This window comes from Morchella importuna, assembly GCF_003444635.1.
Source record: "Morchella importuna strain M04M26 chromosome Unknown Morimp01GS025, whole genome shotgun sequence".
Classification (NCBI taxonomy): Eukaryota; Fungi; Ascomycota; class Pezizomycetes; order Pezizales; family Morchellaceae; genus Morchella; species Morchella importuna.
Genome location: NW_025763422.1, coordinates 403,272 through 422,323, shown reverse-complemented (window position 1 = coordinate 422,323; position 19,052 = coordinate 403,272). Strand labels below are relative to the sequence as shown.

General features: G+C 45.7%; 3 protein-coding genes across 3 annotated transcripts; all 3 read right to left on the bottom strand.

Annotated features, from left to right (window-relative positions):
* Nucleotides 1–4,299: 4,299 nt before the first annotated feature.
* On the bottom strand, nucleotides 4,300–5,955 carry LAJ45_07726 (uncharacterized protein; the record flags this gene model as incomplete). Its single annotated transcript, XM_046117281.1, has 6 exons — nucleotides 4,300–4,702; nucleotides 4,770–4,863; nucleotides 4,922–4,989; nucleotides 5,042–5,430; nucleotides 5,490–5,597; nucleotides 5,662–5,955. 6 exons carry the CDS (start codon nucleotides 5,953–5,955, stop codon nucleotides 4,300–4,302), a joined length of 1,356 nt encoding a protein of 451 aa, XP_045969577.1.
* A 25-nt stretch (nucleotides 5,956–5,980) lies between these two features.
* On the bottom strand, nucleotides 5,981–6,511 carry LAJ45_07725 (uncharacterized protein; the record flags this gene model as incomplete). The annotated part of the gene is made up of 2 exons (XM_046117280.1): nucleotides 5,981–6,221; nucleotides 6,285–6,511. The coding sequence occupies 2 exons, from the start codon at nucleotides 6,509–6,511 to the stop codon at nucleotides 5,981–5,983; spliced, it is 468 nt and encodes a 155-aa protein (XP_045969576.1).
* Nucleotides 6,512–12,582: 6,071 nt separating this feature from the next.
* LAJ45_07724 (uncharacterized protein) lies at nucleotides 12,583–14,418 on the bottom strand (the record flags this gene model as incomplete). Its single annotated transcript, XM_046117279.1, has 5 exons — nucleotides 12,583–12,861; nucleotides 12,916–13,227; nucleotides 13,510–13,730; nucleotides 13,854–14,052; nucleotides 14,254–14,418. 5 exons carry the CDS (start codon nucleotides 14,416–14,418, stop codon nucleotides 12,583–12,585), a joined length of 1,176 nt encoding a protein of 391 aa, XP_045969575.1.
* Between the last annotated feature and the right edge of the window lie 4,634 nt (nucleotides 14,419–19,052).

The following is a 19,052-nucleotide window of genomic DNA, read 5'->3' as shown; positions in this document are numbered from 1 at the left end:
AGCTTTCTTTACGTGTTTGTTCGTTTTACTTGTGGTTGTAGGTGTTGTTGTTGTTGTTGTAATGGTAGCGTAGGTAGATATCGTGGACGTTGAGGTTTTTGTCTTTATCGTAGGTATTGAGTATTGCATACTGGTGTTGAGCCGGTGCAGTACAGGGGGGGCGAGGAGGGCAGCCAGATATATGTCCAACGCCCCCAGCCAGTCCCGAGGAACCACAGTGGCAATCACACTCCTCACTGGGACGCCCGCGGAAGGAAACCGTAGCCTCCAGAGCCTTCACGTTTGAGAAGGGGAAAAAAAAAAAGAAGTGTTCACAAAGCAAGCAAGCAAAAAAAAAAATCCAATTGCCCAGCTGCAGGACGAATCATGCCGTCATAGGGTCCCAGGGCCAAAAATATCTTGATTTCATCCGCTCCCAGGTCCGCACTACTATTCAACTGGCTGAGACGAGGCTCAGCCACTGCCAGCCTACCACCACACACCCACTTGACAAACCTAGCAACAAACACCAATTAAGAATCCTACCCTCTACTATTTAAGGAGAGCGGATATGACTGTTAATTCATGCCTTCTTAACCGCCTTCCGTCACCAGACCAACCAAGGAGTGGCATGTTCATGACACAGCACCGCCACACTTGGCGCCACACTGTTAATTTAACCGCGTGAACGGCACAGTAATAACCGTCGAGTGATAGGCTGTGTGTCAGACCGCCGCCGTTAACTGCGAGGGCCAGGCCGGGGGGTCCTTTGCTGACATTCTTGTGCTGTTACTATTTATAGGTTCCCCGGCCCCGGCTCCATCCACGACACTGCACACCCCCCCACCGGCCTGGGACCGAATGGCATGTAGGGTACATAGGTATACAGACCAAGATGTGCATGTATGATCGACCGGTGATCTTGGCGGGGGTGTGAAGGGTCGTAAGGTGAAACGTGCGGGAGGGTAACGTGCTGGGTGGTGATTGGGGTTGTTGTGGTGGATTGTGAAGCAGGCCGCGGAGATCGGGGGTGGATGGTTTCTGAGTGCGATCTATATCTAGGGGGTTGACTTACTTGCTAGCTGGTTGCCCTGCATATTATATGTGGTGGTGGTTGGCTACATAACTCAGGTACTGGATCGGTAGGTGGGTGTGATCCCTATTTACCATCAAAGTGCAGGACGTTAGCACTAGTTGTTCGGCCCGGGTGAGAAAACTCGCTGTTCCTGACTCTGGGGACTTGCCTTGGAGGGCTAGCTAATGATAAAGAGTAGGTACAACCCACTTGAAAGACTCAGGTCGGTGTCAGTTCGAAGTGAGACTGTACTGTGTCAATGAGCAGCAGCGGTGGGAGTGTCCGTGATGATGGACGCTGACATTAATGAGATGGAATCCAGAACAGCATGAAGAATGGAGGTTAAGGCTCTCTGGCCCAAGTTCTGCAGCACGGTGGATGGATTAATTTAGTTTATCCGCTTATCAGTTACAAGTTGGGCTATATAGCCCGTGCGTGTGTGTGTGCTCTAGATCGACCTCATGTGGGACTGGAGGAGGGCGCGCATTGTGGGCCAATCGTGACTACATGCACTATCACATTTGAATATTCACTTTCTGCTCTACTTGCTATACATGGATATATAGTTTCTCCAGATCCTGAGTTCAAACATTAACTAAACGTGCGTAAAACACAATCATGATACACGGTGCAAGTGCAGGTGCGAAGTATCTACTGGGGGTGCCCACATACACACAGGATCAATTGATCGCAGTCACTGAGTAAGCACAGTACAATTGGTCATATATGACATCATATATAGGGCCGATAAGCACTTCTATCCCACTATATTTGGTACAAGTATTAATACACAGACAATTGGGAGAAGTTATAGGCGCGATTAAACCTCAAACCCCCTCCTCCTTTTCTCTCCCCACATTTAAAAAAAATGCGTTCGAATTATATCTACCAATCTTTATTTAAGCTAGCTAGGCGGTTCCGCAATTAAAAAGGTTATTCTTACTACGCCTATAGCATGAAGGAACGACGCGGGGTACTAAAGCACAATAAAGCAAATGGCCCGATAGTTGAGAATTTAAAGGTCGCGTGGATTGCAATTGACACTTACCGCATGCACACCTTCCGCGGAGGTCGGTCGTTGGTTCTACTCGGGATCTCTTATATTAAGAATTTAGTCAGATACGCGCGTGGAGATAAGGATCTTTCTTTTTATATGAGAAACCTTCCCCGACTTCGGGCGTCTATCAGTGATAATACCCCCATTTATTTTCTTATCTTTAGATTGCAAGCGGCGGTTGGAGGGGATCGAATTTTCGGGTAGCCAGATAGATATTGCCACAGCCTTATGAACTTAAGATTGTAGCTAATGGGTTAAAAACAGCCATAGCCTTTCAAACTTAAGGCCACCTACAGTTAATGAGTTGATAACGGCGGTGGTATACCCAGGGTTAGGGTTACAATATATGTGGCCAAATAATAATTACGAACAGCTATGTATACGCACAGGTGTGCAAAAGCGCCCAGAGCTAGAAAATATCTCGATACCCTACTTCGCTGGCTGAAATTCTTTCACATGTCGGCGTCCTTTGAACCGAGTGATAATCCATGAATGCACTGCCACCCCAGCTGAACGTGGCGGGCAGTGTGGTCCACGACGAGTGACCTTATGTCTTTGCCTTGAGTATGTGACTTCCGTGGTATATAAGGCCAGTAGTCTCCGTAAGACAAGGTTTGTCGAGGCCGTTATGTGCCATTTTTCTCGGGGCGCTTCCGGGACGCTCAAGATTGGTCATATTTCAACTGCGAAAGTCTCGGTCTCAACACAAAAGCCTCCGTTCCAAAAAATCGAAATAGGGAAACCGGCGACAGAGCCTTGTTCACAATTGAAAAGAACAAATCCAACTGAGAGCCAGGAGGCTCGAGGAGAGGATTGGAGGGTTACTGCTAAGGGATGCCAAACTGAAAGTAACACTCTGGAGTTTTAAAGGCTGAGCTAAGGGGAAACTACAAACCTATAGCAATCAAAACATGGTCTGTAAAGTCGAGAATTGTTTTTGGACGCTACCTAGATCAGCCAGTAACTACGTCTAACTTAGTCAAGAAAAGAGCTGAAAGATTTTGCGCCCTGCAGTGAAAACAACTCGGAAAAAAAAGTAAAAATAGCTTCAGAGAAAATATCAAGACTTTCGCGGTTAACTGTATATATACTGGTAAAGTTAATAATGTCAGTAGAATCCTACCATCAAAATATCTTCTATACTAGGATTACAAACGTAGCCGTCAACTCTGCAGACAGTTACAAAATCCATCATTATCCTCGAGTTACCTCGAGATCAAATCCCTCACATGCACACCCCGGCGCAAGGTCGAATAAGGATAAGTGTCAGTAAGCCTCGCAGATACCACGAGATCTCTCCTCGAGTATACATGTACTTATTAATCACACTGGTGGTTGCACAACTGTCCAGGTGAACGTCAAGCATCTAGCTAGCTGGGACTGCAGCCGGTTTCTGGTTATTCATACATATATAAATGCTGCGAACAACAACTTCCTCAAATATTGTGGTTCCACGAGGATGGATCTCTGACACAGCATGCTTCTGGGGTCTGACCAGGAGGGTGCATCAGCAATGGTATTTTATGACTACAGCTTTTGCATGTGGCAGTGGTATATATCGACAGCAGCTATGGAGATCATGCCAGTTCATTAGTTTTGGAGGTCATGGGACGTAATACCGGCGTCTGTCTTAGTACATTAGTTTACAAATACAAGTACCCTCAATATCTGTATACAGGATGGAAGAGAAGTTCGTTGACGTCACTCGATCGCGAGGGTGGTTGAACAAATGCGAGTGATATGTTGTGAGGCTACCCCTATTCTACCTTCTTGTTTAATTCATTAATTGCATGCAACCTTACAGTTATGGAAATATCACACTTTCCTAGACTACCCTGCGCATGCTACCTCCGTCGATACTACCCTTATTGTTTTGAAGGAATTATTCCGTATAGAGTTTCTACATAGAGAAGAAAGATAGAGACCGTGCAGCTGAAGGTACTAAACGTCATTGATATGATGATATGGTTCTTTATTAAATAGACAGCCAGCTATCATTACATGTAGCTACCAATCATTACCCCAACCGTTTTGTTTTCCATACCCATGATCCAACCACATCTAATAAACATAACCATACCAGAAACCCCGTAACCCCAATCTATATAACACACATACATTTCATAAGTAACTCAAAAGAAATGAACCAAAATTTATACAACTCCAAAAAACCCATAACCCCATAACTTTATACAATCCTTCTATCCACCTTCATCTCCACAGTCGTCGTTTTCGAAATCCCATCCAAGCCCCTCACTAAGTCTTCCTCACTACTGTCCCCTCTAACTCTCCTCCACCAGCCCCCACTCTTCCTCTCAGGTCCTGTTACCCAAGATCGTACCGCAAACCCCATATTCACATTATCAGGGTCATACGCCACACTCAGAAAATCGAATTCCGGTGGCGAAGGTGTATTTCTTTCCCTAGCACTGGTGTTATGTCCGAAGTTCCCTATGCTACCAGTTCTTGCATGAGTCGGTAATAGGGATTCCGGCTTTGCCCCCTCAATGAACGATGTCGTTGACTCGCAGGCCGAGCCGGGATTGTTTGTATCTGTGCACTTTCGAGCGGGCTTCACACTTCCGCGGAATCTGCGCGGGAGGTTAGTGGGGTGGGCTTGCAGAGGATGGGTCTGGAGAAGATGGGAGGGGCTTGTACTTGGCGATTATGGCGGTGAGAGCCGGGAGGGACGCGGTGATGATGCCGAGGGATTGCTCGAGCACGTCACAGATCGCGACGGGAATTACGTGCCCTAGAGTGATATTAGCTCTATGTAAAGGATGACAACGTCAATCAATGTGTAAACTTACATGATACATCGACGGTTGTTAGGAGTCGCGGAAGGTATGCCAAACGAAGGACAGCAGTCACGCACGCCCTATTATATCATTAGCCCATAAGCACAATTTCAAGTTAGGGTGAGAGCTCACATAATGCCCAAGCCAAATACCACCCCCAGCCCAAGCTTCTGTCGAACTGGGATCTTCAAGTCCCACAGCATTATCATCGGTAAAAGTAGTACCAACACATCCGTGAATACACTGACCGCCCTCAAACTCAAAAAGATCGTCATTGTCTTTATAAAATCCGGACACTTTGTTGCACGTAACGAAACATACCACCATGCGTATACGGGGGAGCAGATGAAGATGAGACCGCCTGTAGAGCCGACGGTATATATTACTTGGAAGACGATGAGGATGATGACGAGGCGCTGTAGTAGCCGGTTGGGCCCGAAGAGGCGTCGGTAGAAGAGGAGTAGTGAAAGCTTAATAAAAAAAACTCCAATGTTGTAGAGAATAGGCATAATGTATGTTTCCTGATACATATTAGTATTTTGGCGGTTCTAAGCAAAGTTTTAATATCTTCATGGCGTACCTTGAGTAGATTGCAGATCGTCTCGGAATCAAGGTCATATATGTGACGCCCGAACCCACCAGTCTTTACAGAGAAACAGTAAAGTGAACAAGATCCAACGAATGATAACTACCCAAATATTAATCAGCGTCATATCTCTCTCAGTCCTGCTCACTTGACATCATAAACCTACCACTGCAAGTCCAATAGCAACATCATCCGCCCCTAGCCCGCCTGCGATAAATACTCTCGCATAGTACCTTAACCCCACAACCACAAATACAACCGATACCATCACAATATTCAGCACAAAAAGGGTATTTCCCTTATCTGGCATGACATAGTTTGGATCAGTGAACCGAGGGGGAATAAAATCTTGGTTGAAGCCCTTGAGGTTGTTCTCGGCAGCAAGGTGTTTGATGGATTTGAGATTCATCCAGTCCTCTGCGGTTATTGAGGGGAGAATCTGGGTATTGTTTGTCGACATAGTTGCTAGTTGAAGGAGTTCGAATCTAACTCGAAACACTTTTGTAAAGCTGAAGGGCGGTGCAAGACAAGATATAGGGTGAATTATTTGGGTTTGTTATTGTATCCGGGTTATAGGCCCAATCGATATGGGCATGTGTTATTGAAGGAATGCCTTTGTCTGTCTCATAATCCTCAAATGTATGTAATATCCATCTGGAGAATATATCCCTCTTATTCAACCCGAAGTGCAACTTTAAAACTCCCCCAGTGGTGTTTTGGAAAAGCCTATATACCATTGTTATGAAGATTGTCATATATATATAAGGTTTCAGATCATCCCTCCCTTACTTGAAAAGGATCTGAGCCGCTTGCGTGCGGTTGTGGCATTTAGAGTTGAGCAAGGAGTGGCCGGAGGTGGGTTGCAGAATTGGGTATCCGCGCCTCCTGAGCCATGAAAGTAATATGGCTCGGAGGCACGCTGCAAACATCGACTGCTCCGCACTCGACTTTTGTTTATGGACAATGGACTGTGGTGGTGGTGATGGTGGGTTGCTACCTTCCCAATGTAGTGACATGGCATGTGGAACTGGAACATTTGTGGCTGTACATGGTTTCAGTGCATAAGTGGTAGAATAGTACATATCCGCTCTAGGCACTCCAAATGATGAATCACCTAGTATAGATAGATTAATACAAAGATGTCTACGCCTTAATTATGTGCCCTATCTTGTAGTCGATGAGATCAGTACTATTTCTTGGACAAGATCAACTGTACTACCAACAAGTAAATAACAGGCCGACACAAATACTTACTCATATGCGCTCACCACGCTTCTTTTCTTTTAACAAAGTTCCGACCGATCGCGAGTAGAGTTAACCTCAATATAAAACGTGCTATTCCACCAGATCTGGCACTCACTTTAAATTTCGATACCCACCAGAAGTGTTCTGTGTGCCGGTCCTGGGCCCTCGCAGGTACCCATCAATGAATCGTGTCGGGAAGCCACCGATGAACTTTAGAGCCTCTCGTTCTCGTTCTCGTAGAGTGTGGCATGGTGTTCTTGTAACTAACTACATGTAAGTATTGCTTACCAAGAACCCGGTTATGCAAATATATATGCTACTATATATAGCCCGTCACATACATCCTTGTTCTGCACCTCTGACATCTTACGTGAGCCTCCTCACTCCTCCGCCACAATGGAAGCTCTTCTGGAATAAACCAGTTCACTGGGGTTTCGCTACCAGATAACTATGTGCTAGCCGAGGGGTAGTCGTGCATGATCAGAGGATTTTTGATTAAATGTATGTGCACTGAGTAACCATAATCCGGACGATCTCGAGGTTAAAATAGAGCATTAATGAAATGATAAGAGAGTATTGAGGGGATAGTATGATGTCATGTCATGCTCTCGCTCGCTGGGTTGAGTTTTACTAGCTCCAAAAGTAAAGCTCGAAATATCATTGACCATATGCAAGTCAACCAGGATTACTAACCAGAGCCATTTTGAGGTCCTATACACAGCATAAGAACCCTGACCTTAGATAGTCCCATCTTCCCGTCACCAAATATGAACAACATAATATATCCATCTTATCATGTGCTGTATATAATTTTCTAAATCCGGGGCCGGGTCAGTTATCGTATGCCAATGAGACATCACCACCCACTCTGATTCGTGTCCCGAGATATGCCTACCCAAGCCAAGTTACTCGGCTTCAAGACGGACGGCAGGGACCCTGCAGTGAGACTGGGCAACGGAGGAAGCTCAGAAATTAATATGCCATTGAATTCTACGTCTCAGAATAGATATAATCAAAATTATGACTTCTTCATTTTACATCTCTTTATGCATATATCGAGCCTCTCGGTAGATTTTTGATTTCGAAAATACAACTAGATTGCGCGGCAGATCCTTTGGTTTTCGTGGTCTGTCTATCGCTTTATATGCACCAACCGACACGGATACAGTGTGTACATGTATTCCATGCGAAACAACTCCAATCAATGTTCCTCACGAGAAGCAACGCTTTGTGGCTCCGACGCTGACCTAGAAAAATCTGTTTGGGACCGATTCGATTAAGCTTGACATGGCATATTAACAGAAGCCTAATCAGTATATACTAATTATTTACTACTTTCAGTTGGCCGATTGAGAGATATATTTTGTGCACAGTCACTCACTCGATGCGGTCTCGAACCTGAGAAGATATGTTAGATCAATGACTGATCACTTCTCGAGCGGCGTTGCGGATAACTATGGGCCTACCAGCGACCCGCATTGTGTCCGGGTCAAAGTGCAATGCCCTAGCTAGGGCTGGAATTCATTGAAACCACTGGCCGTACCGTGTACTATCAAGAGATAATTCTTTAAAAGAGATAGAAGAGTTCCAAAAAGTTTTAGTATTCTGGCATGAGGTTGTTGTTATCCAAAGCTGGTATGATGTCAAAGTCCACCGGTATCTCGGCAAACATAAAGTTCCGGTGCCACGTGGTGCACGGTCCTCGGAATGCATGTCATCAGCTTACCTACGGGAATAACTTTATACCCAATCGACAGCATAAGTACAGCAACGTCGTATCAACATCAAACACCACGGCTTCACTCTCTACGTCTTCACCCTGCATGAGCTTTCAGAGCTACTGGACCTACTTCCCACAAGTTAACAATGAGCGCTCACTCTTCATCGCTATCTAGGGAGATGAATGTATTCTCCAATATTTGTGAGTTGCATTCTTCTACATCCGTGAGTTTGGTATCTTGTCAATTGACTTGAGTCCTTCGGAGAGACGTTTCTTTAACCAACTAGTATATTCCGCAGCTAGATTGAGGAAACAGGCCCCGTGAGGCGAGTAAACCCGAGCCATATCATTTATCCCCCCCCCAGCGGCCACGTAGATCACTCTATGCACTAGCTAGCTGCAAAACTATCATGATTATTCAAAATTTGTGTGGTGAGATTTTTGAGTCTGAATCTTTATCATTGCTTTTTGAGAGTGAGATTCACAGAAGAATTTCATGTCCTGCAGATATACTAGCTCCTTTTCCGTGGAGGCTAAGATGCTAGCTCGGCCAATAAATTCCCGAAAGGTTATTCATTATTCACCCAAATATCTCGTGGCGTTTAAACTCCCAAAAGAGATTTCGACACGCTGTGGGGTACGGCAATTGAAAGGCCTTACACATACGATGTTCTATTTGTAAATCTCTCCCACGACCGAGACTCTTAGCCTTTAGTTTATTGTGTTCGACATTATGAATATAGTTTGTCGGTGATGGATTATGTATATCAACCAATCAATCTCTAGGGGAATTTTTTGATATGCCGTAAAAAAGAAATATTACAAATGACTTGAGAAAATAATTAGCAAAACGAATGACTACTCTATCAGGACCCTGAATTTTGCGAGGACAAATGAGGGGCTCCGGAATTCGATGTGCTGCAAGGTTTACAATAGAGGGATAACGCTCGGTAAGTCTAGAGCCATGTTTCTTTTTTTCGGGGAGGGGTTATTTCTTTTCTTTTGTGGGGGGAGATGCTGTTTTTTTAATAGTCACACAAGACGTTGATGTTGCTTTTTCAGGCTGATAGGACAGGAGAATAGGAGTAATTCACCCAAGATAGTAACTTGAACGTTTTATGGAGTCATTGGGGTTAACACGACGCTCTATGCTCGGGTGACTACGAGCACGCAACCGAGATATTTCTTTTTTACTTCCTTTCCCAGTCTCCTCTTCCAGTCTACCGCGCAGAACTGGAATCTCTAGTAAATATTTTCTCAAATTACACAGTTCATTAATGTAGGTTTGGTAAGCCAATGATTTCATGGCTATTAATATGAAACGATGAGCTAACATATCAATGTTAGCGGTTTGTCTAGGTCGATAGCTCCAATGCCGCCACTATCCCATTTGATATCGAGTGATAAATAATGATGCAGAGGACGGATCACCACAACAACCACTTTGTCCGTACGAAGACGTTGAAATAAGAATTACGGTTCAGACCAGCGTCTTGGTTCGTCTCCTCCGTGGGTGATATCTGAGAGCGGTGGCGGCATCTTGATCTGATCATCAGGGTCAAAGCCAAAACCTCCCTCCAGTGATACGGTGGGATTTGAAACATCTTTACCAGGTTTATAATTCGTTGCACCTAACGACGAGCATTGTCTGGTCGACAATTTGTCTACATATGTGTGGAGCATCTCGAAACCTGTGGTTATCGTGACCAACTCCTAGTATGAGGTGGGATGGGATGGTCACCTGCATCTGTATGTATGAGGTACATGTGTACCTACATATACCATCGAGTCTGGATGTCCTTTAGACTCTGTTGACATGAGTTCGGTGCGCCCCAGTCCTGCACGTATAATTGCGTTCAAAAGAACTGACGTTTTATTCTTCTCCAGCTAAACGCTTTTGACGCGTCGTAAATTCTGTGCGTAACTTATATCGACGCACTCCAGGAGTACCGGCCATGCCTTGGCGTACAAGCTCAGATCATGGGATGGCTCAACCCAACTTCCTCAAGGATTAGGGGGTCCCCTAATCCACCCCCTTCCTGATCCACCTTATGGACACCCCCGAACCGAGACCTCTCCCCCCATCCCCCTTCCCCTTCCCCCTTGCCCCCCAACGAACGGCCCGAATTCACTACCCTTTCATTTACTCATTTAAACCTCGATACGGCCACCTGCGTTGGCGGCATTTCAACTTTTTCCCTAGCTTGCTGTGCGGCGCGCGGGAACCTACATAAAAATCCACTTTGGAGAAAAAAGTCCCTTCCCTCTTCCCCTTCCCCCCGACTGAATCGAAACCGCCACATACATATCCTCATTTCCAATGCCTGCCAAGAGCCGAACGAGTAAGAACGCGGCCCAGAACCGCCCGCCGCTGTCTGTCGTGAACCCCGACCCGACTAACTGCTCAGCTCAACGCCTATCATTTGAAATAATCCCCGCTAGTTCGTCCCTATTTTTGTAGCTCGCGATGAACCGACAAGCCAATTTTTCTGCCCCTTTCACAAGCATGATCGCCTCCTCTTCTTTTCCCTTTTCCGTTTTTGGAATTTGGACGTTTTTGCAACAATTGGAGTTTGAGCTAGGTACATAGCTGAGGGGGAGCTCGTGAGTATGGAGAAAAGCAAGATACCGCAGAGAAGGGAAGTGGGAGAAAAAATTACTACAGCGCGGGATATGATCAACGCGGCCACAAATTGGTTCGAGCGTACCTACCTACCCCATATGTGCGTATGTAATGTATGATATGAATTGAATTTCACATTGCACTGGGCTCGGTTAGGTACTAGTTCGTGTAGGAAATAGGTATGGCATCACACGATGACCTTGGGGTAATTTTCTGTTGAGGGTCAAGGTTGGTGTTGATATCTCCATCACAACATATGAAAAGGAAAGAAAAAAAAAGTAAAAAAAACCATTTCGCCCACAAACCTATTGCTGACCCTAACCTTATCAAGAAGATGTGAGAATGTCTCCGCCCTCCCTGCTCATGCTAAATAAGCCTACCCCTCTTTTTCCACGTGAAACTATCATTTAGCTACATGTAAGTCGTATGTAGGACTTGGGAGAGCTTCTTCTGCAGATTCCCTAAAACCTGGATTTCTTTCTTCTGCCTGCTTTTCCCAGATGGCGTTCCCTCGCCAAAAAAGAAAAAAAAAGAAAAGAGGACAGAAAAAACCAAAAAGAAAAACCAGGAAACGAGTTCGACACTTTTCCCTAATATGTGTAAACGCCTGTGATTTTATTTCCTAATAAATAACCAGAGTACATGAACTCGCGGAGATCTCAAGACGAAATCAAAAACCCCGCCATATGTACTTATACATGTGCATACATGTATGTAAGATACTGTACATGAAGAATAAACGCACCAATAAACAATACGGTCGGTAGAGTTAGATGAAGCTGTGAAAAGAAAAAAAAATAATAGGGATAAAAAAATCAACTCCGTCCGTAAGATACATGTATGCCATCCAGAAAGCCCCGCCTTCTCTCTCATGCATTCATTCATTCTTCTTCTCCTTCTGAAGCTCCAAAAAAGAAAGTGCTTCCGGAAACAAAACGAAATGGAAACGGAAAAGGCAAAGAAAAACGTTTGGTTCCAAGAAAAAAAGCTTTACTCGTAGTGGCCCCGCTAGCTATAGAAACAGGTCGAGATTATCCCCACTGCCTAACCCCGACAATCGTATTTTTTTCGCCTCCTCCTGCCCTGACATGCATGCCCCTGGAGAAAAAAAAAACCCCCACCCCGCACAACACCCCTTTTGGGATAACAAAACATAAAAAATAATAAACTTTTGACTTTTGATGAAAAAAATCAGACAAGTGCCCCACAATTGATATTACTCCAAGACAAAGGAAAGAAAAAAATAACAACTAATAACGGACAATATTAACGCCACATATTTTTCCCCAATTGAAGATTTAACAAAAGAGATCGATAAAGGATTTCAAAGTAAAATCCCTTATGAAAAAGCATCAACAGGAAATAGTTGGAATTGGAAGAAAGTAATAGTAAAGAAACAAAACTTGACCGCCATGCCGTGCCTATGCTGTGCCGCTCCATATGTAGAGAAGGAAATTTTGGAAAAGGAAAAATTAACAGAAAAAACCAAACTTTTTTTTTTATCGGACGATGATCCGGAGAGGCTTGAATTTTGCACCGACGGCTCGGCACTCACCACAGCTTCCCCGTTTGCCCGCACTGTACGCGCAATCGGCGCAGAAGCCTGCCATACACTCGGTGCACGCAAAGGAGTTCCCAATTGGGGAGGGATTCTCGCAGGTAGCGCAAATGAGGCATCGACTGGATGGCGAGAATATTGACTGGCGCGATGAAGGGGATGCGGTAAGGATCGGCGCGTGGGAAGAAGATGCTGTTGTGGGAGGAGACGGGGGTGTCTGCTGGTCGAAGGTTAGAGGAGATGAGAAGCAGCTAGGCATAGGAGGGAGGCGAACAGGTGCATCGTTGTTGTCGTGGATGTGGTGGTAGTGTGCGTATTCTCCCACCTCGACCACGGCGCGAGTGGTGGCGGCCTCGATCAGTTCGTCCCAGCGTGATGCACCGAGTGAAGATTGTCGACTTCCATACATGGAGCTCTCAGTGCTATCACCATATGGGTGAGCCTGGCGTTTTCGTTTTGATGATCCAGAACGATGCTCTTGGTTGATAAAGTTGAAGTCCTTGAGGTGAGGTGAGCTTATCCCACGCATCCCACGGTGGAAGATGGCATGTTGAACACGTCCTCGTCGTTCATCATCTTCAGTCTCCTGAAAAGTCCACAAATGACGTATATCAGCAAAATTCTATATTTGGTACAATAAATTGGCTTTTTTTGGAAGCTTTGTGGGAGAAGAGCTATCAAACCACACCGCTAACAGAGGTACTGAAATCATTGAGCTCGGATGGAGGCTGTTTCCGGCAGAAATGCCCCTCTGGTGCGAGTCCGCGGAGGAAAACAACTCTCACAACCCATTGATAGCCCCGGATGGGGTATAAGCTTTGGGGGGGCGAACAAAAAAATATGAATGACGAAGATTCGGGCAACTCACTGTTCCACTCCGTTCTTCGTGGCTATCAATTCCCATTTCCTCATCATCCATAAAGGAATCTTCATCCTCATCGTGCTCAAAATCCGACATTGCTGCAGGGAATTTTGATTGAAAGTTTGCTGGGTTTGATAATGAGATTGAGTGTAAAGTTTCTGATTCGTTTGCCGATGAAGGTGGTGACATGCCGTCGACGTATTGGTCATCTTCGAGTTTGGGCATAGCTGTAATGTCGTCATTAGTAACCAAAACAAAATGATTGATAATCCATGATTGGAGCGACAACAACGGATTCAACTACCACGAACCATTGCAGGATTCTTTCCAGCAGAGGGGAATCAACTCACACTTTGAAGATTTTCGGTATCCAGTGTTGATGGCGGATGGGATTGGCTTCCTTACAAGAGGGAATGCGCCTGATGGGATTCCTCCTCTGGATAGGCTGACCATCTTTGCGAAGGTCTCAGCGCTAGCTGGTAGCTTTGGGATCCAATTGTCTGGATGAGCTCGACGAATGTGCTCACATATTGAGCGGTAGGCAAAGTTCTAAAATATATCGCGCCCCAACAAGACCCAGTAGGTCTCTCGAGAGCAAACAATTAACACTCCAATTCCTCTTTCGCTTTGCGATTTTTATTTCTAAAAAAAAATTGCCATCCTCCCCCTTCGAAGCTCTCTTTTTGTCCAGAGGTCCCCTTCAGGTGAATTTAGGCTGCTGCTGATTGGGAAAAATTGTTCAAGACTCACACCGATGCACTTTTTCCTGCACACTGATCCATCTGCATTCTGAAGAGGACACACAACCTCGCTGCTGCCCTGTCCACCCAAGATTCCTCCACCGGTTCCAGAGACCTTTTTAGCGACAGTACTAGGGTTCTTCGAGTTCAATGTTGTTTTCGCCATTACGGGCATGTTGGGCAATATTATAAGAGTGTTATTGAATTATTGAAGGTTTGTGGTATAGGTGTAATTTTTTTTTTCCTTTCGCTGTGGAGGAAATTATGTGTGGGACCCTTGAAGTTGTGTTCAATTGAGGATTGATCGATTGATTATGGGTGTTTTGAAGGTGGGTGTGAGGGCGAAGATATGAGGTAGAGGTAGGTGTGTGAGAGGTAATGTGAGGTGAGGTGAACTTTGTAGGTGTGTGTGGGCACCGGTGGGGGGGGTGGGTGGGAGAGCTGGGAAGAAAAAAGAGACGCAGAGAAAAGAAATCGGAATCGGGAGTGGTAGAAAAAAGTTTAGGAAAGAAAAAAGTTCCAGGAAATCGGCACCAGAGAGGAGTAAACAGGCCGAAAATGGATGATAGCTTCCCTCCAGCAGCTAGCTCTTTCACATTCACCTACAAATGATTGGTGGAAGCTCCGGGCGCTCGAAGTGACGAGCTGTGCGTGGTGGGTGCCTTGGCAGCGGGGGGGTGGGAGAAGAGGAGGATGGAGATGGGATATGGAAGGGGGGGTGCCGGGATCGCTAAGCTGAGTGGAGTTAGAAGGAGCTAAATACTGCGGTGGGCGAAATGTAATCGGCAGTTGACCATGCAAGAAGGTTGTTTGTGGGCTTGCAAGAGGCGGGAGACTGGGGAGAGACTGGGGGAGGGGAGAAGGAAGGGGAGAGAGAAGAGGAGAAGGCAGAAAATTTTCTCAGCCCGAGTGAGAGAACATAGACTCGTAAAGAGAGCTCCAGGAAACCGAGAGAGAGCTCACTGGGCCATGGGTGGCTCCAGAACGGGGGGGAGGGGATAGGGATGGAGAGCTGTCCCCGAGGCACTTTGGGTTGCACATAACTCGTACCAAGACCCAAAAGAGACATCTTGTCATTATTATTATTTGTAGAGCATGCCAGAGTTCCTACATCATGTATCTAGCTGAGAAGCTGTAGTAAACAAAGAGATAGGTGGTAGTACATGTAGCTATCAACCAACCTTACAACTGCGTGACGAGCACACCTACTACATAAGGTAGCAACGGTACGAATCATAGCATAGAGTAGTACTCTACCTCGGGGGGTCCTACATTTAGGTATAAGGCATGTTGTAGGCATGTTGTTGTAGGTACTTTACTGTGCCTGCCAGTTGGTTGTTGATTAAAGCTGTCTCCTTAACGCTTAACGCTGACTGAACCGAACTCCACGGAAGATTTCTCAACCGAATCCTTCTCTACAAGTCGTCTATTTGCTCTCTTCCCCCCACACGGTAGCCAGGTACCGTAGGCACACACACACATACACCTACACACCGCATGATGTCGTCTACCGTGATGGTCTTGCTCCATCATCCATGGCCACAAAAATAGGTCCTGATACAAGTAGAGTGATACTGTGCACATAATACATTCAACAGACACACACACAACGATAAAGCTCTTTTCATGTCATTTTTCTTCTTCCTCGTTCTCATCTCTCTGCCCCTACTCTGTCCCCCGTCCACCCGTTCATCCATCCCCATCCCCCATCTCTTTATCCCCATCTAAACACCATATCGCGCACAAGGTTTACAATTTCTTTTTTTTTTTCCTTTCTCTTTCCCTTATTTAAATTTTAAAGTACATCTCTTCAGCCACTTCTAGGCATCTTGTCTCCTTCCCATCTTAATGTTACTCGCTTCCTCTTGCATCTACCAAGGTTTGCCTGCCTGCTTGCCTGCCCATCGGCATCCTCCTTCCACTCCGCTTGTCAAATAATGGAAAAGAAAATTTTCTTTTCTTTTTCCTTTTTTTTTTTTCTCTTTTCCGCCGTTGAAATGACACACGCGCTGCACTGCAAGGTCAAAGCTCCTGTCGCCCGATAAGGAGCTAAGCAGGAGCTACGGGCGCGCTCACCACACCTTCCTCGGGTAAGCTGCCCTTCGGCCTGACGCAATTGTTTACTTACATGAATGGTGCATGCACGTATGTACCGGGTGTTCACCTTTAGTCTCAAGAACTCTGATTTATTGGGTGAAAAATTCAGGGATGTGGGTGACATCAACCAATCATTACGAACCAAACCGGCCTTAGCGCCAAAAATTTGTATGGGGGAAAAAAGTCTCAAGAACTTTCAGTTGCCCTCCATTAAAAAATCTAAATATTTTTTTAAAAATACAAAAAAATAACTGCATAACAGCGCTTGCTCCCAGCTCCCCCTACATAATTTTTCGAGCCCTAGGCCCCTGTGGGGGAGCGTTTTTTGATAGAGCTGGGTGCAAACAACAGTCAAATCGGGGTCATGGAGGTCGCGTTGCAAAAGATGGGGGGTAGCCGATTCAAGTACTTTTTCTGGCGCCAAGTCCGATTTTTGGCGCCAAGCCTGGCTCCGACCAATCGCACCCGCAAAAAGATGTTCTCGAGACTAACCCATAACCCCCGGTACAGCTCTGTCGAAGCTCTCCATGATCAGCAACTGTACTGAAACATACCTTGCACATATGTAGTGTCCTGTAGGTACAATGTACCTACTCTAATTACGCAACTGCGCCGTCCGTGAGCGAGTGAAGTTAATTGTTCAATTGCATGGAATGCTGTTGAAAAAGGTACATCATGTAGGTACTCGTTGTAGTAAGTGGATAGGCGAGTATGTTGAGTGTTGGGGTGAGAGAAGTAAGAGAAACGGTATGATACCATGTGCCAAAGTACCTACATGTATCTACAAGCGGATTGATGAAACGGTACACCTCCCACGGAATATTTCTCTCTCATCTCCTCCTCCCTTCCCTTTCCCCCCTTCCCTTACCCTCCCCGCCGCCGCCGAGGTATCCACAAAAACGGAGCTTCCTCCATCCATCCATATCCATCACACCGATTGTCGTTGCCTGTTCCTTCCCTCCCCCTACCAACCTCTCCCCATCTCTCACCCCCCTCTTGACCGCTCCTAATGCTTTCTACCATCTGCTTTTGATACTGGGGGTACTCTACTTTACATGAAGGGGTTCCCTTCAATTCAAATTCAACATAGCCTGTTTGTTTCCCGCACGTGCCATCGGTAGGCCCCTGGCCTGGCCGCTTCGAGCTCCTGCTCTTGGTAACAGCCATGAGCGACTTCCCTGGTTCGATTCAAAAACTAACCTCTTTATTTATGCCTGCTATTCCCCACCAGTGTCACAGCAGCTTCGCGTAACTCGAAAAAAAAATCTCTTGATAAGAAACTACTATTTGCCAAAATTTGCTTTAGAAACAAAAGGCTGAGATTAGTTGATTTAGATGGTGTTGATTCAAAACCGCTTGTCCCTTGTCTTAACCTTTGTCTGCCTGCCCCTGTGCCAAGAAAATTGAATCTTCCCGAGCCCGCGCGAACTACAAACTCTGCGGGTTGAAGTTTAAGGGTCCTACTGCTCCGGGAAAACGGGTATACGGTGCCTTACCCCAGCAACAGGACAGACCGCACTCAATTTGGGTGGGGGAATTAATAGAGGATCATATTATAAGATAACTGACCAGATCTAGATTGAAAATACTCGCTTGTGACTGCGATATGTACGACATGCATATCTATCGTCGTCAGTTTTACTCTACACGCTTACCAGCGTAAGAACCAGAAAATGCAGTTGCTCAGGGCAAGGATAATTTGTATGGAGTGGCGTCGTTCTCTCATACAAATAACCCCTGTTTCCGTTACTTGCATTTTCTGGTTCTTTTGAGGGTAAGCTGTACTTTGACCCCCATAACATGGGCAAAGCCAATTGAAGGAAATTGCAGGTTTATAAGGCGTATTTGGTAAGTAATAATAGATTGATGCGGCTACGGAATAACTGTACCTACAGTGCTGTCCTGTCCAGCGAATAACCTAGCTCGTGTGTGACTTCACTGGTTCTCACTCGTTCACGTCCAATCGTCAAGTTCTAGCCTGTAAGCTAGAAGGTCTAGAAATTCTACTAATCTAGTCGGCGTGGCTATGAGAGTGGATCCAGCGCTAGAATTTACGCCGGAGTTGGGAGTGAATTCCGGTTCACGGAGAGGCAAGAGGGAGAAAACAGCCTTCTCTGCTAGGAAACACGGCTAACAAATGTTCTCGGCCCGACACCTTAGTGAAATTCTAGCGAGCCATCTAGATTCTTACGAGTTTCTAAGGATGCAAGGTGCCTGGTGCTGCTCGAAGGAGGGCGTTGAATAAACTGTTTTTAGAGGATACCGATAGCAAACAAAACCAATGACATACAGAACCTACGATGAGGAACGGTGTTCGTCCGAGCGTATGTACGCGATCCCCCGCTGCGACAGGAACCCCGCAGACCAATCCCGGTACAAAAAAAAAAAAAAAAAAAAGAAAGACAGAGCACAACCACAACCTCCACAACCACCTCAATTCGTTTGCCAAATCAGATATCACAACCAGCGGCTCGGAAGGCTTCACCAATCCGGCTCCTTCTAAAAAAAAATCACCCCTCTTCTATATGAACCCGAGAAAATTTAGGTTTACATACCCCTCCATTTTTGTCTGCGAATTCGTCATTGAGTTTTCTGCTCGTGGAGATTTCTTGCCAAGACGTGACCAGGGAGATGGAGATCATGATTTCATGGAGCTGGGTATCTGCCGGTTGAATAGGTCTCCCAGGGAACTGGTGCAGTGCATAGCAGTTG